Source organism: Fulmarus glacialis, unplaced genomic scaffold, assembly GCF_000690835.1.
Source record: "Fulmarus glacialis isolate BGI_N327 unplaced genomic scaffold, ASM69083v1 scaffold4836, whole genome shotgun sequence".
NCBI classification, from domain to species: Eukaryota; Metazoa; Chordata; class Aves; order Procellariiformes; family Procellariidae; genus Fulmarus; species Fulmarus glacialis.
Genome location: NW_009218650.1, coordinates 5373 through 32389, shown reverse-complemented (window position 1 = coordinate 32389; position 27017 = coordinate 5373). Strand labels below are relative to the sequence as shown.

At 38.2% G+C, this 27017-nt stretch overlaps 1 protein-coding gene across 1 annotated transcript; it reads right to left on the bottom strand.

Moving 5' to 3' along the window:
• Positions 1-291: 291 nt before the first annotated feature.
• CA8 (carbonic anhydrase VIII) lies at positions 292-27017 on the bottom strand. Its single transcript, XM_009580095.1, has 7 exons — positions 26964-27017; positions 24920-25015; positions 22449-22511; positions 21007-21055; positions 18253-18365; positions 11785-11957; positions 292-769 (listed from the first exon to the last, which is right to left on the bottom strand). Exons 1-6 carry the CDS (start codon positions 27015-27017, stop codon positions 11823-11825), a joined length of 510 nt encoding a protein of 169 aa, XP_009578390.1. The 3' UTR covers positions 292-769; positions 11785-11822.

Here is a 27017-nt window from a genome sequence, read left to right as displayed (position 1 = left end):
ACAAACAGAACTGTCATAATTCACAGGAGAACAAAGGCCGATCATTTTCTGCCTGAATTGAACATTTCTTTGCAAAGTACCGTGACTGACCATGTAGAAAATAATTCAGATGATTCTGTTTATTGTTATATCGGTTAATTTTCCTTATTTCAAAATTGTCCTTTATTTCAGTAACGTTCCTAGTAATGCAAAAGTCATTCAGCTTTATTCAGATTAACCATGATAAGTGAATCGGTTTAGCAGAGAAGCGTTCCTTTCTGCCCCCAAATTAATTCTGAATCTGTATAATACTCTCTGTGAACAAACAATGTTTTTATTAGCTTTATAGAATGCACCTCCCCTCTACAGAAAAGATGGTTACTGACAGCACAAGAGATGAATAAACAGAATAAAATTAAATCTAACATTCAAAACAATAATGAGTATTTCTACATATTAACATCCATACCAAGCTTACAATTAGTACTATTTGGATCACAGACCACTATTGAATGCTATGGCAAAGAAATTATCTAAGCAATGGTAATTACCATTTAAAAATAGTTAACAGTGTGAATTGGAAGATTTAATGTGTTTTCTTCTTTTAATGTACAGCCCCATTCCCAGAATTTCACTGGACCGTGTGGACAGACCAACTGTCAAAGCTGTCTATCAAGGCTGAATTAGATGAAGACAAACAATACAGCCTTTGTGGTTCAACTGAAGCAGCAGCTTCAAAAGTTTCCATTTCTCATCTGAGGGCACTGTGGGAGCATTGTCTTCCCCCTCTCTGAAAAGAGAATGGAACAATTATGTTACTGAAATTCCTCCGCAGTGGGTCTGAAAGACTGTTTATGTCCAGCCAGGGAGAGAGGGAAAACTAAAAGCAGGGATTTCATGACAGCAGGTGGGGGCAGTTTCAGGGTATATACTCTTCAGTGACATAATGGTCCTGATTCTTCTCTTTTAGGGTAAAGCCAGTGCTGGAAGATTTACTAGCAATGGAGGAAATGGCAATAAAAACACAAAGTTAAATGCAGTGGTAAAATTATTAACTTGAAACAAAGCTTTACAATTGGCTTTCTGAATCAATCAGGTAATTGACTCTTATGGGAAGAGAGGTAAACTAGAAAAGAAAATATACTAGTCACAGAGAATTTTTTACCGTTTACCATTTTAGGGGCCCTACCAAGTGAAGTGCTGGGTATGCAGCTCTCATGGGAGTCAGGTGGGCTCAGGAAATAGAAAGCAATCACCCAATTTGTCCCTCCTAATAGCAGTAATATTCTTATTCATTAGCAGCAGAGATAAATCAATACTTGGTTTCATGCAAACACATATTCATGTGCTTCAGCTGCTCCGGTTGCCCCAGTGCTCTCAGTTCAGAAGCGGTAGGTATAAGAGTGCTGAATCATTTCATTTTGTTGTACTAACAATGACTTTTTTCTTGAGGTTATTTTAGTGCCAACTATAGCTCAGTATGTACACACAAAAAATCCGTAAGTGCTTGGGTGCAGATGGTCACCTGGGGTTACAATTGCTTGCAGGGTCAACACATCTCTAGAGAGTTCCCACTCTTTTTCTTAAAAAGGAAAGGAGTGTAGAGGCTGTCAGTCACCAGCAGTGTTGTTAAGAAGTCAATGTCCACCCACCAGACAATCAGTGCCATGATTTCCATGTGCTTTCTGGTTATCATCCAATACCCCCAAAAGCCATGGTGTCTGGCAGCAGGACCATTTGATGGTCAAGTTGAAGAACTTTCTACCAGCTGCCTTCTAAGGGAGGCTGTAAGCCCTTCACAGAGCAGCTTGTTTTACCCACAGTTACACTTTATGTAATAGCACAGAGGATTCCCTGTTCTTCCTGGGATTTGGTATAAAGGTGTAACATAAAAAAAACATGTAATAATAAGAAGTCTCTGGAAAAACTCTTGGCATGTTTTTCAGTGGGCTACGGATATGAGGATGCAGGGACCAACCGCCTCCCTGAAGTGAACAGAAAGGTTCCTCTTGCGTGGACAGAAGATACTGGATCAGGGAATTAGACCGAAAAATCTGAGCAAGTAAGCTCAAAAGAAACCAAAAACTTTGTGTTCTTAAGGTTCCATGTAGCAAACTAACGCTGTGACACAGTGACACTTTCTCAATCTCAATTAGTGCTAAACTAATTAACAAAACTGTTTTATACACTGCACTGAGTAGTATCTCTCTTCTTTCTTGGATAATCCCTAGTGTGATGTAAGGGTGATTGAGTATCTAATTACTCCTTAATTGAATGCACATTTTGTACATTTTTCACTAGTTCAAGCTTAATGCTTTTGGTCCAAAAATCAAAGTCAGTGAAATTAAGTTGAACTGGGATTTGGCAGCTATTGTATTAATGGATTACTTTTGGAAAGGAGCCTAATTATGAGCCAGTCTGAAGATTTCAGTTGTGTTTGTTATAGAAATACTTAACATATTGTCGGACAAAAGACTGATTGTATATATTGGTAGTGTTGCTACTCATGTTTACCCTTTATTGTTGTTTAAGAGTAATTTTTCCTACCATGCTGAATTAATAGCACTGTCCATAATATATGTGGTCAAGTAACTATTCAAGCTAAAGATTTATGTAGATATGAAGACACCTGCTTCTCTTACTCTTCTGAAAAGTTTTTAGAAATGTAATATTTGAGCTAAAATTTTACAAATGGACACGTGTTACAATCAGAAAATTGCCTAGATGCCTTGCTTGTTTATAGATTATATTTCTGCCTCTGAAATTTCCTTTGCTTGGGTTGAGTCCTATATAAAGAGAGAGTCCATCTGCTTCTGGTGGAGTCCTCTACAGATCAGGCAACCATTCCCAAGGAAAAACTTTCAGGATCAGTGCCATAAAGTGTAAATACCTGGGAAATCTGAGACCTATTATCACAACACCCATGGTTTAAAAAAGAAGTATTAACAAGGTCAATCAAAATTCAGAAATCATCCTCATAATGTAAAAAAATCATTATGTTTCCAACAATATTTATTTCTAATTCTTTCATATAATAATTTTATGTACTTAGATTCCTCACGGAGAATAAATTTTCTTGTACAAAACTGGGATAAATGCAAGACTGTAACTTTATCTCAGAAACAAGGAGCAGCAGCAGGAGCGAATATAGGACCAAGCTGGTATATTTTTAAGAACCAAAGGTCCCAATGTTCTCATAGGAATACAAAGAACACATTTAAAACAGAAGTTATAAGAAAACTTCAGTGAAAATAATTATTTTTCAGTGTCTTCCAAAAGTGTTGAGAAGTGCAAATAAACGGACTATGGAGAAATGAAATAGGATGGCCATGATAACATGCCTTTCCATCTGATAGAATGGAAATAAGATACCCCACTGCAGCAGCCTTAGGTCAAGATCACTACACAAGATCAAAAACTTTCTTCTGCTACTTAAAAGTAGTCAATCTGCTTTCTGGAGAGCTTTTCCACCTCTTTAGTCTTACCATATTCCTTACCATTATTGTCTCACACAATGTCTCTACTTTTTTTCTTAGAGAAGCATCTTGCCTTCTCCTCCTTAACACTAGGTTAAACCAAAAAGTTGAAGAGTTTAAAAAAAATCAAAAGCAAAAACCACTTTAACACTGACTACACATTACCATTATCCTATACCTTCCTAAAAACAGCACCTGAAAGTATGGTGGTCAGGCATGGATTCAGAGTGTCTCAGAAAAGAGAACTGACTACCTTATGAATCCTTATCTTTCCTGAAACACTTTGCATTCCTTCCATGAAAAGGTCACAATTTATTGAGTCTACATATACTTCTGTGGGCATTTAACAATATCTAAAGTGTACCTTTGTTTCTCTTGAGCTCTAGGAATACATAAAAATCTTTTAAAAATTACAGTAAGTTTTGCTTTGTAGCACTGCTTTGTCATAAACTGTGGTGTTAGTCATAAAACGTTGCTAACAACAGTCACTGCTGGTATTCTCTTCCTTGAGTGACGATTATCAGTTGCAAAAACATTTTCAGTAACCCAAATAATTTGGTCAGTTTTGTTTGCTATTTATTTTCAAAACATTGCTGTCTGCTTAGCAAGAGTTTGTTTGCATACTTTCATTGCATTGTTTTCATCCATATGAAATAATTAGAATTACAAATTCCAGTAAGAGTGAGGACTTGTGACTACCTGGACCTTCAGTTTCAATGGAGTAATAATGTTCTGCTTCAAACTCCCTGTGTGATTTCATCTAGGTAAAACAGAGTGCACTCCCACTGCCTAACATGTATAACATTGCTGAAGGAGGAATGCATATTGTAGGCTTTCTTCTCTGTCTGTGGTCAGACACATGTACCTGTATGTCCTTCTAATATCCTTGACATTTGAGAGCTGTTACATTGCTGTATTTCATATGTACAAATCTGGAGTCTCTATATTTAAAAAACAGGTGTAGTTTTATCAAAGCTGATTTAAGCTCCCTACCATTTTGCCTCACCACTCATTTGCAGCATTTTCCCCATAAGTGAAAATAACATGGCAGAGTTTCAGTCTGTGTTCAGACTCTAGCTTTTGTGTTGGAATTGCCAATAAACATGCTGTGAGAGTGTTTTTTATGACAGGCACTCCCAGCTACATTATCATTTCCCAGGTAGCAGTGTATGAACCATACATGGTTTATGGTAAGCAGCTGAAAAGTATACTCTCAAAATGTTTTTCATAAAAAAGCTAATGATAACAGTGCTTTGTGGATACCAAAGAATGTGTGATGCTGATAGAGAGTCACAGGTCAAGAAATTTGGGAGCCCTCGTCAGCATGAAGTATCTTATTTGAAGCATAAGCAGGGGTCTGATTCCTAGGCTACCTTATGATTTTTTTAGCTTTGAAGGGGAAGCACGGTATTTTGTTTCTTCTTTGCCGCTTCTTTACGTGCTAAGGGATTTCGACTGTTTTTCATTCCTCCACCAATATTTGTGTATTTCTAAGAAGAGCTCAGTAAAGGATTGAACAAAGACAATGTTCTGGAAACAGCTACAACTCAAAATGGTTTTCTTCCTCATTTAGGGCTTGATCACTCCCTATACTGTTGCTCTGGCCTGGACGCAGCATAAATTCCTACTACAGCAGTGACCAGTCTATGACTCTTGGGTTGCCTGTGGCTACCAAATCCCTAAATTGTGGCTCCTGTGTCAGAGGTATGTCATACAAGCAACAAAAGTGTTTTGCTACTCACTAATTTGAATCCTCAGCAGTGGGAAAACAAGTTAGGCTGACATTACAGGGTTCACTTACAACCTCAGCGCACACCCCATTCGCTGCTATCACAACAAAGTAGTGGGAAAGAACCTGAAAAGGCACCATCTTTCAGCCATTCCTGAAGCTCTTGGTCCTCCAAGAGTTTTGTTATGTTTCCGGTAGGTCTCCAATTATGGTGTGTGGGTCGCAAGCCAAAGCTGTTTGGCCTTCTGTCCTATAGTCACGCACTCAAATGTAAGCACATTCTCAAGTACTCTGAAGTGGCAGCAGAGTGTTGGGCACTATACAGAAGCTCTTAAAAACAGGAGAACAATAGTCAGTTTTGTTGATAACATGAAGTTGAGTTTCTTTCAAAGTCTGAAACTAACAATTAAGCCAACCACCTTTTAAGCACAAAACCTAAACTCATGGAGACAACAACAATGACCGATGAAAGATGACTTGCTGAGAAGCAGCATAAATATTAGTATTTCATCAAATCTAGGAAATCGGTGTTTGTATTTCTAAAGAACTAGTGTTGATAATCTTTGTGTTGTTTTTTTTTTAACCAGGAAAAAGAGAAGAATGGTCATAGTAGCCTAATGATGCATGGCTGCTGAAAGCTCACTCCAGCTCAGGATCTACACAACAGGAAAGCATAAAATGCCCAAGTGTTGGAACTTCCGCAGAGCAACTTGTTTGTGAACTTCAGGTACTACAAAGGCTAAGCTGAGAGTAAAGACACATATTGATTGGTAACGTAAACCTCCATTCAAATGCAAAATTCACTGAGATCTGCTTAGGCAAAGAAATACAGACCATCGTGCCACTTTTACCTCCATTTCTCAAAGGCAAGGCATAGCTCCATAGCTCACTCTGTATTTGAATGTCCCTTCATATTCTATAATCTACTGTTACCATACAATGTGCAATGCAACAAAGAGGGGAGTGCACCACTACCTGTTTAGTACTAGCTCATTCGCACTGGCAACACTGATCCCCTGTTCAATGTCCTATGGAAGAGGCAGCTTAGTTTTGCTGCCACAGGAGCAGCTCAGCAGCTTCAAAAGCAAGTAATTTGCACTATCCACTCACTAAACGCACCGGATACAGTCACCACATTGCCCTCTCTCCTTACCGTGAAACTAATGCTGTGCCAATTTCTGCTTGTCTGCTCAGACCTCTTAGTATCATGCAAACAGTCTCTGCAGCATCAGGCATACAGTCTCTGTTCCTCCCACCCTAAATTACTCCTTCCTGTTCCTCAGGCCTAGCACAACCTTGAAATTTTAATGATGTCATTTATTTTTTTTCCTCTAATCTTGAATGTACAACTAGGAAAATGGTAATTATATTAAGAATGGTTTTTAATCCAAATTAATTTCTGCTATCATAATTTACAGGACATTGGGCAAACTTGCCTCTACTGACAATCTGAGGTCTACCAAAGATGTATGTGTATGTAGGCATGCCATACTGAATTCAGTATTATTATCAATTCAAGTTGATATTTAAGTGTTTGAAATCAGACATCTTGCTCGTTCACAGATAAATCTGTTCCACTGACGTAATAGAGGAGAAAGGCATGTCTATCAAATCAGTTACATGTAAAGCAACAAGGATTAACAGAGGGTAATAAATCCATTAGAAACCACAAATGATTCTGTCTTCAGTGAAGAATACACTACTGAAAAAGTACTTATCCATTAGGCAAGGTGACAAGCCCCAAAATAAAATAGCCTGCTGGTATATTCACAATTCACGTGTTTACAAATAGTGAGTCAGGACTCAAATTGCCAAAAAAATAGACTTTAATAAAATGGAAGATTTAAGGTTTTTCTTATTTGATTTCTAAGAGTGTTAGCATTTGATGCCCCCATTGTTAAGCTTTGCTGTATAACAATAAGAATTACAAATCTTTTTCCAAGATCACTGGAGATTATCAAGAAATACCCTGGTGCCCACAGCAAGAGCTCTGAGTCAAGTATGAAGTATCACAAAAACTAGTGGTAACACTGAGGAAGTCACAATGTTATCCTTTCTCTCTTTTCTTTCAGAAAAGGATCTGGGCATCCTGGTAAACAACAAGTTGAACATAGGCCCGTAATGCACCCATGCAACACAGGCAGCCAACAGCCTCCTGGGCTGCACTAGGAAGAGCATTGCCAGCAGGTGGAGGGAGATGATCCTTCACTCCTACTCAGCGCTGATGAAACATCTGGAGTATTGGGTCCAGTTCTGGGTTCCCCAATTCAAAAGAAACATGGACATACTGGAGTGAGTCCAGCAACAGGCCACAAAGATGACTAAGGGATTGGAGCACCTGTCATAGGCTGAGAGAGCTGGGACTGTTTAGCTTCAAGAAGAGAAGTTTCAGGAGGGATCTTATCAATGTGTATAAATACTTTATGAGAAGTATAGATGGCACCAGACTCTTCAGTGGTATCCAGTGAAAGGAGAAGAGGCAATGGGTACAAATTGAAATACAGGAAATTTACAATTAAGAAAAAACTTTTTCCTTGCAAGGGTGGTCAAACACAGGCACAGGTTGCTCAAAGAGGTTGTGGAGTCTTCTTCCTTACGATATTCAAAATCCAGCTGGACATGGCCCTGAGCAACCCGCTGTAGTTAACACTGCTTTGAGCAGAGGATTGGACTAGTAGGTCTCCTGAGGCACCTTCCAACCGCAACTATTCTGTGATTCATTGTTCTTCGCTGTCTAAAACAGAACTCAATTTTTTCACCTTCCTGTCTGAAAGCAAATCTGTACTGAGCTTTCCCTCCAAATTCCTTAACACCTGACCGGTTCTACTACTGCTGGATATGACTTAAATAGGTTAGAAATAAGAAGAAAAATGGCTTTTTCAAAGGAAACATATGTGAAAACTTTGGCAACTGCAGGAGGGAGAGGATGTAAAGGCTGTTCTCTAAGGGATGTATTTAAAAAACACACACATAACAGAGTCCAAAGACTCATTAACCCCAGACTGTAGGTGAGAGACACATTTTTAGCAGAAAAGCAGAGTCAAAAGAGGCCAACTAGATAGCAACAAACTTATTCTAAGGTCCATTGGGTTAAGGAGAGCAGTAAAGCTACAAAGTTCTACCTGTTTTGTCCTCCTGAAGGCTCCCTTTAGAGCCTGGCCAAACTTTGTTCTAGAACTGGAGGGGGGTATTTTGAGATCTGGGCTTTCCTATGAGAGAGGAACATTTAAAAAAAACAAAAAAATCAGTTCTTTACCTGAGATTACACAGCATGATATATCATGTTTGTGTCATCTCTGCCTTCAATTCGACAAACTACCACAAATTGCATCACAGATCAACATATACCATTTGATCATAAGCCACAAAGGGTTCAGTTCTGTCAAGGTTTCAATCACAGTTGAAGAGCAGACATCCTGAAGATTTGTGAGCATGGCATGCATAGAGCCTGCATTCTGATTCAGTCAAAACTAATTAGACCTTTCAAGCAACCTCTTTCTACTCCTGTGTATACAACACTCGTGGAAACATTTGTCTCCTTCTTTCCCTGACAGAGTGACGAGGTCATGGAAAACTAATGTTCCTCAAGGTTCTTCAAGTGGCTGCACCGCACTGGCTTGGAATAAAAGAAAATATTGAAAACTCTACTGAGAGGAGTTCCAGCAGCCTTGACAGAGGGGCATTGTGTCAGAAAAGAAGTCCACCAGTGTGTTTATAATTGTAATATTCAAGACATACTAGAGCTTTAAAATAAAAGGTAATCTCCTCTTTAAAAGGAAGAAATGCTCCCTCTTGGATCACAGTATAGATGCCACCCTGCAAACTACTACCTCCCCATCTGCTACGGAGTCTTCATAGCAATATTCAGCCGATGTCAGCAGTCCCAGCTTAAGGACCATTTTACCATTTCCTATGAATGAGGGAAGGTGTCTTTTCTGAGGATGTCTGAGGTCTGTAAAGGAGTGAGGAGCTACTGTTCCTCAACACCTTTCTCCGGGAGTGAACTGTGTGAGGAAATCACTACAAAGTAGGTAGGATTGTTTTCTCCCTTTCTCCCTCTTTGCACAGAATAAAGGTGATCAAAGCCACATGATTTCTTTTTACACTTCATATACCTAGTTTCCAGCTCCCCAGAGACAAACTCAATAGCAAGAATATATTGTGAACCCTTGATTGGTTCAGTGCTATTTGGACTGATGCATCCAAAACTAAAAAGAAGACCTGGCCAAATGAATTTTTGATAAATAATTCAATCAGGTGTAGAGAGCCAAGTGCCATTTCTTCAGTGGGCTACACGATGCCGGAAGTCACAGTTCTTTCTCAGTGCTTGAGACTCCATAATTAGCATAGCCCTACAGCGAGGACTATCATTTTACATTAAAAATTCCATCATTTGGGAATTAAAACTGCAGATTATTTTGTGAAGCATGGCCAAGATAAATCTTATTATTTAAAACAATTCTTTACAAGTATTGACAAATGTAATAAAATTTCAAACATGAAAGGAAAACGGAAATTTTTACATTTCAATTCCAGCATTGTAAAGGAAACTCTTTCATGCTTAAAATTCAAACTCAGCGAGTCAAGTAATTTCACTGTTACAGACTTGAATTACCTGCACTAGCCTGAGGGCATTATTCACTCTCTGAGAAAAATTGTACTTTAATATTGCTATGATTTTCCCAAGTAATTTTTATGCAGAAGCCGGGATGAATTTGAAATATCCACTTCAAGATTGAAGTGACGACATTTGGTGACTGCAGAGAACCATGTAATTGAGAACTGGGCTGAGGGATGTGCCCAAAATTAAATATGGGAATGAGAAAACAATATTAATAAAAGGACCAATGTTTTGCTTTCTTTGCTTAACTTCTGGGATGTGGGTATTAAATAGGGTTATAAAATACAAATAAGCCCTTACTTCAAAAACGTTTAAATGCATACACTACATTGAATGCTTATGCTATATGGAAAGACCATGAAATTGTTGGCCACTGTCCCAGCCCATTTAATAATTTCTGTCACATGCAGGAGGAAAGATAATCTTCCCACTCAGTTTTAATGGATCAATTTTTGGAAGCACTGAATTATTAATCTCTTTTAGGGGTTATCTGCTGCCTGATCATTTGTTAACTTCACATGAAGTTGGGGGCTGGATCCCGAGCATGCTCTGAAGAGGCTTAATTCCACAACAGAGCCTGAAGTGAACTAAGGAGTTCCATCATTGACCCAGATAGGGCAAGAATTTAATGTACAAATAAATGTCCTTACCCAAAAGTGTGTATCAAAAACTTTTCAGCAGCATGCTTCCAGGTGAAACTCTGGATGAATTGGTTCTCTTGTGAGCATATGGCTTTGAAGAAATGTGCAGACAGAAAAACTGATGCTTTTATATAATGAATTCTACCATTAAAATAGGGTAATGGGGAGTACCCAATGTTTTTATTATTTAAATAAAGTTTATTGTAGGATAGTAGATGAAAAATTTTACTACGTTAAAAAGTAGTAGGACTTATTAAAGAAAGCAAGTGAACAGATTCATTCTTTTCTTGAAGACTTCCCAGATTAGCTGTCTTACTATTTGTATCAAGGTGGGGACACTTCATTATAAAATCCACCATAAATGTTGGTGTCTTGACTCACTACTTTTAAGGTAACTATTTGTCTTGATAGCAAATTTTCTTTAACTCTCTAAGAATCTCATTACCAGGTTTTTCATTGATTAACTAAGTATAATGAGGTTTAGGAGTAACTTGAGCATTGAGGGAATTTATCTTGTAACTGATAGAGGCTAGGGCAACATGACATGGGAAGTTTTAACAACTGAAGTGAGGATAATGCAGGTTCACATGTGTATTAGCTCTTATGCATTGAATCCAACGTCATCCTTAAATTCTTGCTCTGTGAGCCAATGAAGGCTGAAAACATCACTGAGGACAAGAAGAAGCAACTACTTTGATGAATGAAATGTGAAAAATTAGCCTCCTGTATCTGCACTAGTTTTGCCCAAGATACAGTCTTGTTGGGAAAAAACAGCATTGTAAAGCAGGGAGAAGGGATCCAAAAGAAAAAAAAAGGCCTCCTTTGAGAATTAAAGACCTCTTTCCAGAACTACTACCCTGCTTTTTAACAGATAACACTAGAAAGATTCACCAATGACTGCTCTTCTAACAACTCGGTAAGAAATCAACCAGTGAACCTCAGTAAGTGGCAAAATCTACCACATAACCTAGGTATACTATGCTGTTGCTCACTGCAGTAGGAGAAATTTAAAGCTACAAGGAGTAACTCTGATCTAACTGTGCGTGATCCACTGTTTACTGAAGTCAATACAAATATTTCAATTCAGTAAATCACGTATTAGATTCCAGCCACTAAAGAACCTAATAGTAATCAAACTATTCCAGCCACTAAAGAACCAAGAGTAATCAAACTATTATACCACAGGATAAAATAAAACAGTACAGTGTCAAAATTTACAATTGTGACAATATATCATGACATTAGCTGAAATGAACTCAGTGCGTTTTCTCCTTTAGCTAAATCTTTCCTGCGAAAATTATTTCAATGTTTTGATTTTTCTGCTAAGCTTTTACTTACCTGAATAAAGATTTATTTTTGTTGTTCTTCCTCTTCTGCTACTGAAATGCAGCCCTGATGACTCTATCGCTAAGTGGCTGAGTTGGTCTGAAGTTATCTCCCAGGATTCCATCACAGCCCTCTAAAAGTTCTGCACCTTTAACATGTGTCCTCAGTCTACGAAATTCCTCTATCTGAAAGGCAGAAAAACAGACATGAAGAAGCTGAGATACATTCTTCACTGTGGGACTAATGATCAAAATCAGCCTTGCCCAGCCACTTGTGCAGCTTTGAAACTTGCAGTGTTCAGGTACCATATACTAAGGTCAATATACACCATCAATAACATTTTTAAATAGTTGTCAGCACTGTCAAAACATTTAACATATAGAGAAAAATAAGAGCTTTTATGCACATGATTTGGCAAACTTATCCCTTGCTTTTTTGTAACTTCTTTTGGGATCTATAACCTTCTTAGCCATTCTAGATTACACCCTATGAATCAACCTCACAGTTGTGACATGAGAGTAATCATTCTGGTCTTCTTCAAAAAAGTGCATTTCAGGAATAACTTGGTCGACTATAAATTGTTTTGAATTTTTTCCAGTGATTTATTTATTGCCTGAAATTGTTGGTTCATTTAAATAAAAATTATTTTCTAAACCAGGAACATTCTGAACAGACTCTCAGCTTTAGAGGAAGTCTGTTGACATTTTATATGGAAAAATATGTTTTTTCACATCAAAACAAAATACCACTTCAAAATTTCTGTAGATGTAGGTGCTAAGTGTACTTAGAAAATCCAATACAGTCAAAAATCAATATAAAACATTTCAATTGGTCCAAAACAAATATGTTTTCGGTTTATAGACTCTTTTTAGATTTTTCTAAATCTAACTGATGTAGGGAAGAATGTGACCAGCTTCCATCTCCATCCCTGGTATCAGCATCAAGCTCTGTGGGATAAAAAACTAATAAAATCAATGCATATCTCAGCAACATTATACCTTATTGTTCAACAGTGCTGTTTTTAAGAGTCTGATATTTTAAACAAGTAGTTACAACTACTAAAAAAAATTGTGTTTGTTTTTGCTTTGGCATATTGACAAGCTATCTTAGCTGGATACAGCAAACCTATTTGAAGGCTGACTCCCCGAGCCTGAGCCTTTGTACTTGTACTGACCCTGTGATGCCTCACTACCCAGCTCAGCTGTAACTTGAAACTGAAGCTACACAGAAAGCAAAATGGAGCCTGAAGTATTTAATCATTTTATCATCTAGGAAATTATAGAGAGTTAATTTCTCCATGAAAAACACCCTATGAGGGATTACAGGGAGAATGCAAGTGTGATTCCAGAATTAAAAGAAATGAGGTACTAAACAGCAGGTAATGGCATTTCTATTCTTACATTGCCTGCAGAGAATACTTTCTTACTGCAACCTTGAAGACAACTGCCTTCATTGTTGTTTTCCACTCTACAGCAGAATTGATACAGACTTACTTACTTGATTTAGAGACTAGCTCTGCTCGGCTGTATTCTCCTCAAAAAACAGCGTGCTTAGAAATCAACACTCAGCTTCTTGCAGCTGAGGTATAAGGCAACAGCTTAGACTGAAAAGATGAAAAGCAGAACAAACTGTAAAGCTCCTTGAAGGTGCTTTTAGAGGCAGAACTCTGTTTTGGAAGATTGTTTGTTTGTTTGTTTGTTTAAAGCAAACTGAAAACAAACCCACTACAGGCTTGGAACTGGAAAAGTCTTCAGGAGTCAAGTGCTGGTAAATCGCTGAATGGGTTTTGTAAAGGTACCTTCTTTCACCACCTGAATCAACTCCGGAAAGTCTGAAATAATTGTCGTTTAGGAAGGAGCATTTTACAAGAATTTGGCTTTTGTTTGATCTTTTGAGAATGAGAGACTTCAAACAAACACAGATGAAGGAGAGGGAAGAGCAGACTCTCTGCAAAGCTGACATTTGTGAGCTGTCTCCTACAACAACTACAAATGCTCTGCCCCAATCCCCACAGTGAAATCTTTCTCCAGGAGGTACTCCTCACAAAGCAGCTTCCAGTTTCTTCAGTCAGGAAAGCAGGACTGACCTGATCCCCGTGCCTGTTCTTTAGTCTTCAGGAAATGGTTCAGACTCCCGTGACAGAGACCCTCTATATACATGGTGGTCTGCCTCACTCTTGAGAAGTAGTTGTCAGAAAAGGACACTAGCTGTGCTGACGTTACTTTTCATATTAAATTTCCATGCGATAAGGCAATAATATGTGTGCCCTGCTTCCTCTAATATGGAACCATTTACTATCTCCTCCCAACCTCTCACAAGTCATTGCTGTGAAGTACACCCTGTAGCACTGCCAAGGAAATAGATATTTTAGAGGCGTACGGCTAAGCATCCTTGGATATTCACACACTTTCAACAGGAATAGCCATTTATAAAAGTTTTTCTCATGCCCAGAAGACACTAAGGATGACCCAAGCCTGTTCACACCAAAATTTAGGATCCAATTCTAATCAGTGAAAGGGTAAATACATAATGTTAGCATTTCTACTGAGTAAAAACAAAGTTACTTTATATTTTGTAGAATTTTGCAAGAATGTTTTTACCACTTCCCTGTATTCAGATCCTGAATACTGCCTTCTTCTGTTTCACTTAAAAATTTGCTGAAGAATAGAACACACAAAACAAAGGACTCGCATGTTTTCTCTACAAACATTGCTTCTATATGAGGAATAGAAGCATTACCTTTCTGTTTGAAAATTTCACATGCCTCCATGACACCTCCCAAGAACACAGACCTGTTTCCCAGTGAACAGAATATCGTGAACCTCTCAGAGTGCTTTATTTCACAAACTACATAAATTTTGCACAATTCCCAGTCCAGCTCCATATGCTTGTTACTATTTCTGTCCTTTAGGAGGTCTTGATTTTGAATGAGGTAGACAAAAGGACTAGAGACCTCACCATTCAATACAAATCCAGTTAACTCTGACAATGAGTACAGAAGAATGACAGCTCCTTGCTGCATCATTGTTTAAAATCCCTACTCTGAGTGGCTTAGACAATGTACTTATTCTGGGCTTCAGTGAACCACAAAGCACATTATTCACCAATGTCTTATTTTTAAAAAATATAGGAGAGAGAAGCACGAGCAAGTCTTTTTCAATTATTTCTGCTCTTCACTGGCCTAATAGGAGGGAGTTTTCTATTTTTCCCCATTGCATTTCAGCAGTGTACATGCATGGGTGAGGTGTCTCAGAAAAGCAGTCAACACAGTTCTTTCTGGGCTGTGTATTTCAACATAAGACAAGTGAGGATGATAAAAACCACAAAAGGAGGGCAGGAATATGCAAAAAGAGCACTGCAGGGAGCAGCTTTCCAGACAAGCTCCCTTCCACTGAGGTCAGTAATAAAACTCCCAAGAACCGGATTTGCAAAGCCCTTATTCTCCAGGGGAGAAGAGTCACCTGCACACTTTATCCAGACCTCACACAACCACCCATGAAGGAAATGGCTCTCTGATGGAAGTCAAGCCTCATGTCAAAGAAAATGACTTCCAGTGAGGAAACAGCATTGGACTCCACGAAAGCACATCCTGACGCTGCAGTCCTGGCTTGCTCTTTTGCTATTCATATAGTCAACACACTCAGATCCCAGCTGCTGAAGTGAGGTGCATATGGAGAGATGAATCTCCCTTCACTTAACATTGACTTAAATCAGTAGCAAATCAACTCTTACTATCTATAAATGTCTTCAGGAGAAACAGAAAAAGGTTCTCTACTTTGCAATGGTCAGCCTATTATGCCTATGCCAAAATAGTTACTTTTCCACTGTTTCAAAATAAGCAAATGTGAAAATATATAAATATGTCCATGAACTAGAATTTCAATTTTATTCATTTTTTCCCTTTATGATCCACAGTTTGTTAAGCTAATCAATATTGCTATGTTAATTACAGAAAATAAGAATGTGAATGAGTATCTTGTTTCCAAGATATTAACCAGCTTCATCAGAGAAAGGCCATAAAACCTATTCCACATCAGACTGTGTCGTTTTTTATTGTTACTTGTTATTGACACTCAGAAGTTGATTATTTTATGGCCTGAAAAATGAAAATAGAAAGCCTTGAATTTGTCTCTTACTGGCTTAATCACAGATGCTACTAGTATTTATATAAATCGCTTGAAGTTTCATAAGCTGTGTTCATTAGTATCCCACAGAAGAAAGTTCTACAAGTTAATGACACATGTAAAAGTAATGTATTTAAATCCATTAGAAATGCATTTTCACTGATATCTATGCTTCAATACTACAAGCAGGCTTAATAAAATTAAATGCCTTTACCAGCCTTCCATGGATGATTCAGAATGGTATATGCTGTACTACATCCTCTTATTTTCCATAGACAAAAGCCCTGGCATTTCTAATCTCTCCTTAAACGGAACCTCTCATAGGCACTCATGCCCACATGCACAAAAGAGGGCAGATACTTAATTGCAGCAAAAAAGCTAATTACAAGTTAAAAACTTGGATGCCTAGGATATAGCAAAATACTCTGGCACCCCCAAAATCTTATTTTGGGCATCCTGGAGAACTCTCAGTCCCTTTTGATTTTAGAATCCCAGAATTACCGTCTCTCACTTACTTGTCCCCATATTTATTTTCAGTTGACATCTGAAAGCAGTACCTGATGCAAGTAAAATTTTTATCCCATCTTGGCAAAAGTCCTTCATGTTCTCAATAAGTCTTTTCTGCACAACCTTGACTTTAATGCTGCTGCACTCATAACCAGCAGTGAAGATTTTTTTTCTAACTGATGCTGATCTACGACAAATACAAAGTATTGTGGATCATCCTGTCTGCTCCAGTGCCACGTCTCACCTGCATGCTGTGTCAGTAGCAGGGAAAAAGCCCCTCCATGACTTGTACACCCTTCATCACTGCAGTGTTCTTGTTGGATTGGGTTTATACCGATCAAAGTAATGCAGCAACACAAACCAGCTACCCTTCACCTAAAGAAGGCCATGGTTATGAATCACACTCTTTTCCCCAGGCACAATATTCTTTTCTGGAGACTTATCCCCTTCACACCACGTTCCAACATTTTGTTTTCTTGTAGTAAATGAGCACATAATAATATTAACTAAAGTGGTATTTCTCTGCTTAATTCCTCTTTCATTCACCCCCTCGCCGACTCCAACCACATGTGGATGGCTTGAACTATGCCCTCCTCTGTGCATTGACTGCATTAAAAGGGAATAGAAACAACAAAATCTGCAACTAGCATGAAATAAAATATGATACAATGTCTCAGTGTAATAGCTATGGTCTTTATACTTCTGATTAAGTCCTCTTATTTATCCATATCATATCTGGACAATTAGCTGCCAAGTTGCAAAATGCACTCTGTCTTTAAAAGTTATTCTGAATCTAATAATGCCAACAGAGTTCTGTTTCCATTTACTCAGCAGCCATAAGACTTATCCTTTCATAAGCAAATAAATATCAGATTCACGATGGGATACATTTCAGTTGCAGCTACCATACAAATAAGCTTATTGGGAGCTATTGCTTTTATCCTATGATTAGAACTAGAATTCAGTTTTCATATGAAAACAAACACTGCCAATTTCAAATTGTTAAAATTGTTAAAATATTGTGCAGGGTTTCATAGCAAAATTTTAGATTGTTAAAGCCAAAATAATTTAAATGTGAATTTATCACCTTCTATACTTTTTTCTCTTCTGTTTGCACATGCTTCAGAGCAGGCAATGAAAATTAATGCATTCACCTTCAGGGATACTAGATAGTTTCACTTAAATGAAACCCACATTCCTTCAGTGAGGATTCACAGGCTGTGGGAGAATATTCATCAGGAGTTTTCATTGTTTTTACTGGGATTATTTGTAGACAGATTTGATATGTTTTCTATAGAAAGGCTTACATGACTGTTAGATATAAATTTTTAAAAAAACAACTTTAAAATACATATTTGTGAAATCAAATTTAAATAGGTAGTTTCCATTTGACATTTATTATAAAACAGAATTAAAAAAGAGCAAGATAAGTTAAATATAGTTCAATGCAATATAGCTAGCCTGTACTATGTTAACATTTTTCATCCTCCAGGACATAGTGTCTCCCTGTGCTTCTTTGTTCCTTTAACATCAAAAAGCAGTGATATTTGAAAGCTTACAATTACAAAGAATTGAATTTCTTTTGCCCATTGAATTCTTTCTTTCTTTTTCTTTCACTTAAATAAAGAATTATTTTAAATGCAGATGATAAATGATAACAAGGTTTTTCATCTCTGACCTTTGCATTGCTTTCAGTGACTCAAAAGGCTTAACCTTTACTTGAAAAGCCGTGTACTGATCTAATGGGATCTTCAAGGAGAACAGATATAATGCCCTGATATATATATTTGCACGCTATAACCTTTAGCTTATAACCATATTCCAAGGTCACTTTAAGCACAGCTGTTACCTGCACTTGGGACACAGTCAAAGGATAGCGAAATAATATCCAGGTGACACCTTCACTGCAGGGTGGAATGGTTAGAGAGCCCTCATACACCCAGTAGTCACGCAGTAGAGGATCTGAAATTAAAAGAAATGTGGAATTTTAATGACATTAAGGAAGAGAATTGTGTCTTTCCAATTATGACAGCTTATGACAGCCATGGGCTTCTTCATATCATTAAGTTAGTATGCAGTAAGTTAAGGTATGAATTTATATCCCGCCAAGCACTGTCCACTACTTTCTCATGTGAACGTACATGAGCTTGTGGTCATTATATAATACAGTAACTCCCCCTTGCAGATCAGTATTTTAAAGATGAAAATGCCACTTCATAGATGTGAAAAATAACATGTGCACTAACACAGCAATTAAATAATATAGTGGGAAATAACTCCTGTTAGTGTCAAAAGCTACAAGAGACATTCTATTTTGAAGGCAGAGGGGCTGTGGTGATCAAATTTTAACTGACTTCTACATTTAGGATATGTGTCAAGGATGAATGTATTTCATTTTTTAGAAAAATTCAGTGAAAATAGCTCAAGCCAAACTTTTCAGTTCACAATTCCGGTGACATATTTTTTGAGATGCACTGGTGTCACCTAGCTTTGGAAAAGTGAGTTGAATTTCACAGGGGAAAAAATCAAGGTTTATTTAAGAATAAACTTATTTTAACAAGTTTATAAACTTATTAGTAGGTTTATAAATAACTATTAGAATAAACAGTTGTCTCTCAAGAAAACATACAATTGTTTGTCCAGAGTTTTAAGTCTACATACATGTTTGATTTTAATTATTTTAATTTTAATTCCCCAGAGATTCCGGTCACACCACACTTCATAAGTGAGACTACACAAGACTGCCCTTTGCTGCTGTAGGCTATACTCACAAATTACTCCCTGACACAGCTTAAGAAGTAGGTACGTATAGGAAACTGCCTCACTGTAAAAGAGGGGACAAGAAACAAACCTTGAGAGGAACTGGAGACAAAGGCTGGTTAATCATGGCATGGAGAGCTACAGAGAAGGTTGTGACTAGCTTGACAAGGACAGGATGGGAGGTTGGAAACTGGAATGAGCTTGCTTGGTTGATCTAACTTGTTACTGCCATTTCACTACTAGCTCAGAGGAGTATCAGTAGAATTAAATCTTGCTAATGAAGCCTGTGATTGTCAATGAATGTATTTTGTTTTGTTGGTGTAATTTTCTTTCTCAGTTAGGGAATTACATAGCAAATCCATTGAAAGCAAGTTGCATTGTCAAACACTCAAAAGTTAAGAACTGCAAGAATTAGTTCAGCCCATCCTGTGCATGCATTGTGACACCGTCTTGTTACATGATCACATATGTCTTTTCTAGAGAACCTTTTATCATTTACTTGCAAAGATGGATGATTTTCTTTTGAAAAGCATCTAATAACATTGGGATTTCTTAGTACAACATGTGGTCCTTGGTCTTCTTTTTCCCATGCTATTCAAATCCTGCTTATTAAAAGGACCACATTTTCTCATTTTTCGTATTTCTAATGCACTCATTTCTTCAGTGTCTGAGTGCTTCACAAACATGAATTAATTTATCCTTCCAACACCCCAGTGTGGTGAGGAAGGACAGATTACCCCACACTTTAAAGCTGGGGAACTGAGGCACAGAGAAGTTAAGGTCAAATGCATCTGTTCGTTTGAGGTGTTCAATATGCGATGCTTAGAACCTGATTTCTCAGAGTAGTTAACTTTCTATAGCACTTAATGCAGTCAGAGCACTGCTCCCATTGACTTCAGTTGGAGGTGTAAGCACTCAGCACTTCTGCAAATCAGACCCCATGATCTCAAGTCGGGCACCTAGAAAATGAGGAACACATAGTTAGAGATGACTTATGAAAATTTTGGTTTATGTGACTTGATCAGCATCAAACAGGAACTGTGAGGCAACGGTCCTGTAAAAAATAACTTATGGTCACGCAATTAAAAGATGTTTTACAATGCATATGCATGAAGGGGCACAGGCAGCCTTAATTCCTGCAATTCCTAATTGCTGAGCACTTGACTTCGCAACCTAAAGAATATTCTTTTGGTATAATCAATATAGTTTAACGTAGACCTGGATTACCTTGGAAAATTAAAGATCTTGCCACTATGACATGGAATTTAGCTCAAAAGGATTCCTTGCAGAAACATTCGTCTTGTAGAAACGCATTTTTTAAAAAGTCACGTTTTCTTTCAAGACAAGGCAGAGGAAGTGGTTGTTTCTTACTGTTACTCTTTAACTTCTAGCTATATGAATTTGAATTTGCCTCCCATTGTCACTACTCCTGTATGCTATACAACTGTCATTGCATTATAGCATTGTCTTTTGATGCTGCCAAAAAGCTACCTTGGTAAGTGGGTAACTACGCTTTCTATTTTATGCCGAAATAGAGAAAGGACTACACACAGCTCCCCCTCTAGGTGGGATGATAAATCATCAAGAAAGCTAGCCACAGTGTCGCCAGCAGTGCACGGACTACAGTATTACATCCCACTCACACAACAAAGGTGCGGATTTATCATAAGCTCCAAAGGGATTTCATCCCTATCCCTGTTAGCACCACTAGGTGCAAAATGCATCACCACCTTATGGGACACACTCTCAGGCTTGCAGTTAGGCTATGCTTTAGATCAAGATTGTCTCTGCCTCTGCAATTAGCTAGTAATCCACCCACACAAAAGTAAGCAAAGGCACCTACCTGGCAATAAAGAGTTGGGATTAAAACAGGGTATTGTTTTGGACTTTCCCTGAAAAAATGAATACAAATCAATCTCATCTCTAGTTTCTTATTAAAATGATGATGAATGGAGAGGTAAAACACACTGTGTGTTCTTATAACATTAAGCCTTGAATTCCTGTGCAAAGCAACCTCATTAATAGCCCCCATTTAATCATCATTGCACTTGTCCTTGCAGCTACACAAACACTTTTTTTTATTCTATTTTATATTTTACTTCTAAGGTTATCTCGGCAATTTGTTAACTTTCTGCCTTTAGTACCTGGGCTCCTTCCAGATCCTAGCCTTGAAATTCTCTACGTGAAATTCAGAGGTTCCATACAAAATGAGTTGAAAAAACAAGGGCCAAAGTGAGCTTTTCCTTGACCAACATGGATAACACTTAATAAAATAAAGCTGGTTTCACATATTTAATGCAAGAAAATTTTATGTATGCAAAAAGTATGTTTGATGCTGACCCCCTGAAAGTCATTAAGTATAACAACACGCTCACAATGACAAGGTCTTTCATGACCTTCCTCTACTTGGCTGTCCTTTCAGTAATGAAACTACAGAGTTCATACACTATTGTTTTCTCTGACACCTTCATAAACAATGAGTTTGTAATATTAAACATCATGACTGAAGCTTACCATATATTATTTGATTAAAAGAAGATTTTCAACTCCCTTCCAACAACAGCTTCTAATTTTTCTACACTTTAGCATCCACTGAAGTGAATGGCTAATCTCTCCGGACCAACACAGAACGCCTCATTAATACGTCTCAAAATCCTTTAAAATCAAAGGTAAGTATGATTATTTCTATTTTACAGACAGAGACCAAAAAGCAGAGAGATGGAAGTAACTTGCCCAAGGTCATTTAAGATAGCATCAACATTCTGGAGAGCACTCATATCTCCTCAGTCCTGCTAGGCTTATTATCTGTCCTTCAGGATCCCCACACATAATCCACCTGACAAGACGGCATTGTGTTTTTGCTGATTTCCCACTGCAAGTTAATATGGGTGCTCAGTTCATCTATTCTTTTCCTCTACAAATTAAAACCAGAAAAGTTTGGAGATGCTGCTGCTGCTGGTGTTCACTAAGCATGTTGCAGTGCTTGCATTCACACTGACTTCATGATAATCACTGAAAAGGTAGTACTTGCAATCAGTAACTGGTATAGAAGATCAAACCTTCTGGCCATCAGAAAATGAAATAACTATGAAGACTGTGTATTGTCCAAAAGTACTGTAAAATGCTGAGCTTCTGATGCAGGCCACCAAACTATGGCTTTCACACGTGCTTTTACGACAGACTCATCTGAAACCTTCACTTGGCTTTAGTGTTTCATATATACCCTTCGCTCTCTCACTCTCTCTCTGGTCAGTGAAGGAAGCATTTCTTCAGACAATGCCTTACCTTGTACTGAATGTCCTGGAGAATTTCAGTTACAGCCTTTAGGCCTACATGCTCTTTTCCTATCTGAAATACAGCAAGCAAAGATGAGTTTCAGTACTTTGCTATTTCTGAAACTGTGAGGCAAGACAGAGGTCAACGAGAACAGTAAGTTCCGTAGCTGTTTTCAATTAAGCTACACAACCTTGTGTTAACCAAATACACTGACACAGGGCAACTCCAAACAATTAAATCACCATAAAGTCACCAGTCAAAAGTAAACAAGGTGTAAATAACTTGAAAGCAGAGACAGAAACTCACAGAACAAGAGAAAGAGTCACAGTTAAGTCTGGTAAGTTTTGACTAACCCTGTTTTGCAGCATATACTGCATGTGGAGTCAAAATCATGCAGCATTATGGCATATAAATGCCAAGGATACAGTTTGTCCTTACCAGTTTTTGTCAGAAAAGTACACAGAAAGGAACAGAGTGAACAAACACGACAGACACTTTTTTAATTTGTTCCCACAGCGTTGCAAATCTGGCCTAAGGTATCTTTGAAGCTTGGGGGAGTTTTTTCCTGCCTGCAGAGCACAGAATGGCAGATCTCCTCCCCCACGGCATCCCTGGGATCCTGTTCCCAGCAACCTGCAGCACTGCCTTTACCTTAAGGCATAGAAGATGGGGCTTTCAAAAGAAACCCGTTCTTGAAACAAGCTATTCTTATTTTGTATGAATGTCATTCACCCTATATGCTGATTTCAGCTGCTTCTGATCTAAATCATCCATCCTAGGACCCTAGCTTTTACCTTCAGAACATTGGCAAAATAGGAAGACTCAGAATGGCCTTCCACTTGATTTTTTTGCCAACATGTGCACATAAGAGGTGAGGAATGAAGTGGGCATGAGTGAGAACGGGAGAGCTGGACCCTGAAAAATTTGTTTGCTTTTTGTTTCTCTTGGAATAGAATGCCACAATAGTCACCGGAAGAAAACAATTGAATGTCAACAATAGGTGGTTTGCCATTTCTAGGAATTTAAGAGGATTTTCTTTTGTTTCAGAATGGCACTTCCATTTAAAACCTTCTAAGTTGGTAAAAGATATTGAAATCACTTCAAAGATGCTGTTTCTAAATTCATGATCACCAAGGGCTGTCAAATCAGTGAAAATATTTTCATTGACCTTAAAATGATGTGTTTGAGAACTGTGGTGCAAAACTATTACATTTCCATGCCTTTAACGGAGAAAATGGTCCACTAATTTCCTCTCTCTGTTCCTTTAATAAGCAGCATAAATACTATTTTTCCTTGGTCAAAATTGTAATTATATGATGCCTTTCTTGGCTAATGAAAAAGCTCTTTGGAATGCTTAAGAACTCTGATGAAGGTGAGAGACCAGAAATGGAAAATGTATCACTGAAGTTTCAGATTTATTTAAGAACTTATATATAACTTTCTAACTCGAAGGTTACCTCTGCTGGAATTAGAAGGTGACTTACATAAGCAATTATCACACAGCCCTCTAGGATACAAAACTGAAGACTTTCTAACTTCCATTTTTAGCAGTTCTATCTGAGTGTTGGAGCTGTAACCAATGTACCTTTAAATTCAAACAGAGGTAAAGCTCAAAGGCATTGATAAACTCGTTATGGAATACAACAAATTAATAATATCACTGTGAAAGAAAATCTATTTGATCTAAGCATGAACTCTAAACTTCTTCCTCCAAACCCATTTAAATAAAACAGTTTGCCATTTCTCATGAGGAGGATGAGAATCTGGTGCTTGAGGGCTAAAAATGAAAATCTTCTGTATAGAGTGCAGCCCTTGAAAAACCTTCAACAGCAATTAAATTATGGGGCTAACTTCCCAGCTTGCATTACACCTTCTCCCCAGCAAGCTTTAAGCCTCCTCGTCGCAGGCTTTTCTGAGGGTCTGTGGCAAGACTCTTTACACTCTCAGCCTGGTGTCTCTGAAAAAGTATCCTGTGTGGAGAAACACACTTGTCACTGTGTTCAGAAAACACAATCCTACCACCAGTTTTCAGCTGTGCCAATGGGTTAGTAGAGGTTTTTTTTCCTCTTTCCTCCTCTCCTCTGTATATTTCCTCAATCCCTGAACAGCAGGCCTGGCCAGGAATGGAGAAAAACACATTACAGAGGTAGTGAAGCACCTGTACCTCCTGACAGCTCTCATTCTGCCCTCAGAGGAACGGAGAGTGGATGTCTGCTTACAGCCAGAGTCACAGAGACAGATGGCTGACTATGTATTATCCCTTCTTTAACTAACTACTTTCAATACCCTGTTTAAACAAGAATTACTTATTTAGCACATACACAGAAGATATGACTGAGAAGTATCTTTTGAATAGAATACCAGCAGTCATACATTGTTTTATTTTATGAAATCATTAAAAATGAAAGAAAATGGAAAGGAACTTATTTTCCTCAGACAAATGATAGTGCATGATAACAAGTGCAACACAGGAAACTTACCTGCACAAACAAAGCAATAATAGCTATGCCGTGCTTCTTCCCTACCGCCTCATCAATGCTGCTGTACAGTGTGGAGTTCCAGTGCATTAGATGAAGCTAAAACAAAGCAGTGCAAATAGACCAATAGAGAAATATGTTTTGTAATAAAAAAACACCAGCAGTTAACGTCAATTAACAAAGCCTCAGCATGTGTGTGTGCATGCGTGAATATACATATGTGCATGCCTATGGCTGTGCATGTATATATAAGTGGATTGCTATTATAAACATCAGGAATCCCAAGAAAAAAAAGGTCAACTGCAGAGAAAGTGATGTATAGCCAGTTACCAAATATCTACAACAAAGGTGTGAATAACTATGCTAATGATGCTAATGATGATTTACCAACTCCCTCACTTTGAACACTGAAATAATGTCAGCTAATGAAACCCACCAGTGCTGCCTCTCAGCCAGCTAGCTCTCTTCCAAGGCAGGAATATGATTATGGACACAGGCTATCCAAACACAGGTTTGACTGGCTGACTGTACTATCTTAATGTCACTTGTCTCACATATCACCTCCCAAGATGAGTCACTCAAATGTCAGTAGTAAGAGTAGAAGTGATTTCAGGAAAGGTTAAACATAGAGAAAGTCAAGCAGAGAAAAATGGTTGGAGGACCATCTTAGGGACAGCAGTGAAAGGGATGCTAAAGACTAAAACATGAGCCCTCAACTGCTGCCTTCTGCAAGGTAACAGGGCCTGTAGGAGTTAATGCATGAATGCATGTCAGGCAGCAGGCACCGGATGGTAAACATGAAGTTTGTTCTGGTGAGGTGTCACAGCATGACTTGGGAAGTGGTGTTTGAGAAAAGTGCTGGAGGACAGACTAGCAGGCGATTGGAGAGGGAGGACGGAAGGGAGGGGAGGGACGGGAAGGAAGAGGGTGGGAAGGGACATGGGGGAAAGAGAGGAAAGAGAAAAGTGCTGGAAAACAGACTGTCAGTTGGAAAGAGAGAAAGAGAGACAGAGAGAGAAAGGGAGGGAAGGAAGAGGTAAGGAAGGGCAGAAGAAAGGAAGGGTGGAAGGAAGGGCAGAAAGGAGGGAGGGAGGGAAGGAGGGAGGAAGGAAGGGAGGAAGGAAGGAAGGAAGGGAGGCAGGAAGGGAGGGAGGGACGGAGGGAGGTACAGCACTATCTATTGAGAGGTAATATGCACTTCAAACATGAGTTTTTCCAGCACTAATGCTAAAATGTAATCTCTGTGTCTGGGTCTGATAACATTGCAGACCTTCAACATCCTAAGCACAGCTGCTTTGAAGTTTATCTGCCAACAACTTTTGCACATTCCACACAGATAAAACAGCTAAAAAAATACAAACTCTTAGATTTAATTCCTGTTGTAAAATTGTGATCAATGTTTTGCTCAGTCATGTGTCTAAGAAGTTATGCCGCCCTGTATCTAACATTGTTTCTACTTTCAGCAAAATTAGGTTTTAAAACATTTAGTGTCTTCCTATTTTGTGTTTTATTTCTGCCCAGTAATGGCCTCTGTGAAATGCTTATTGCCCCTTACACAGCAGGAGTTCACTTGGGCATTTCAGCATTACAGAAGACCAGTTCCTCAAGTGATCACTCTCCCCTTATTTAATCTCTGATGAGAATTTTGGGCACTCCTCTTGATGATTGTCATTTCAAAAGCCAATACAAAATTTTAAATGAACATATTGTAAATCGAATTAAATTCCAAATTATCATATAAATAATTCTATTCATGCTGATCAAAGGCATCTGCTGCAGCAAAAACATGAAACCTTTTTCTTAAAAAATATAATAGTTCATTTGCACATGAGAACACTAATACAAATGTACTTGCCCAAGGCTACAAAACTAGACATACAAATGCTGCCTGTTAGAACTAAGCTATCTCACTATCGCCGATGGATTTACTTGGTACCATGTATTTTATAATCTATAAAAAGCTTTGGTACACATTTGATTTGCCTTTGGCTTTTAAAGTTACAAAACCACAGGATCAAATAATGAGATTTCAGTCTCTAAAGCTCACTTTAGCAGACACAGAACTACCACCACCCAAGAAGATAAGGTCAAAGCATTGCAT

What these genes read in the sequence shown, in the direction of transcription:
- CA8 (XM_009580095.1), bottom strand. Translation starts at nt 27,017, where the DNA reads ATGCAATGCTTTGACCTTATCTTCTTGGGTGGTGGTAGTTCTGTGTCT. An exon ending in TTATTGCTTTGTTTGTGCAG is followed by an intron (nt 22,512 to 24,919) that starts GTAAGTTTCCTG and finishes GCTGTATTTCAG; the next exon opens with ATAGGAAAAGAGCATGTAGG. An exon ending in TCCCAACTCTTTATTGCCAG is followed by an intron (nt 18,366 to 21,006) that starts GTAGGTGCCTTT and finishes TTTTAATTTCAG; the next exon opens with ATCCTCTACTGCGTGACTAC.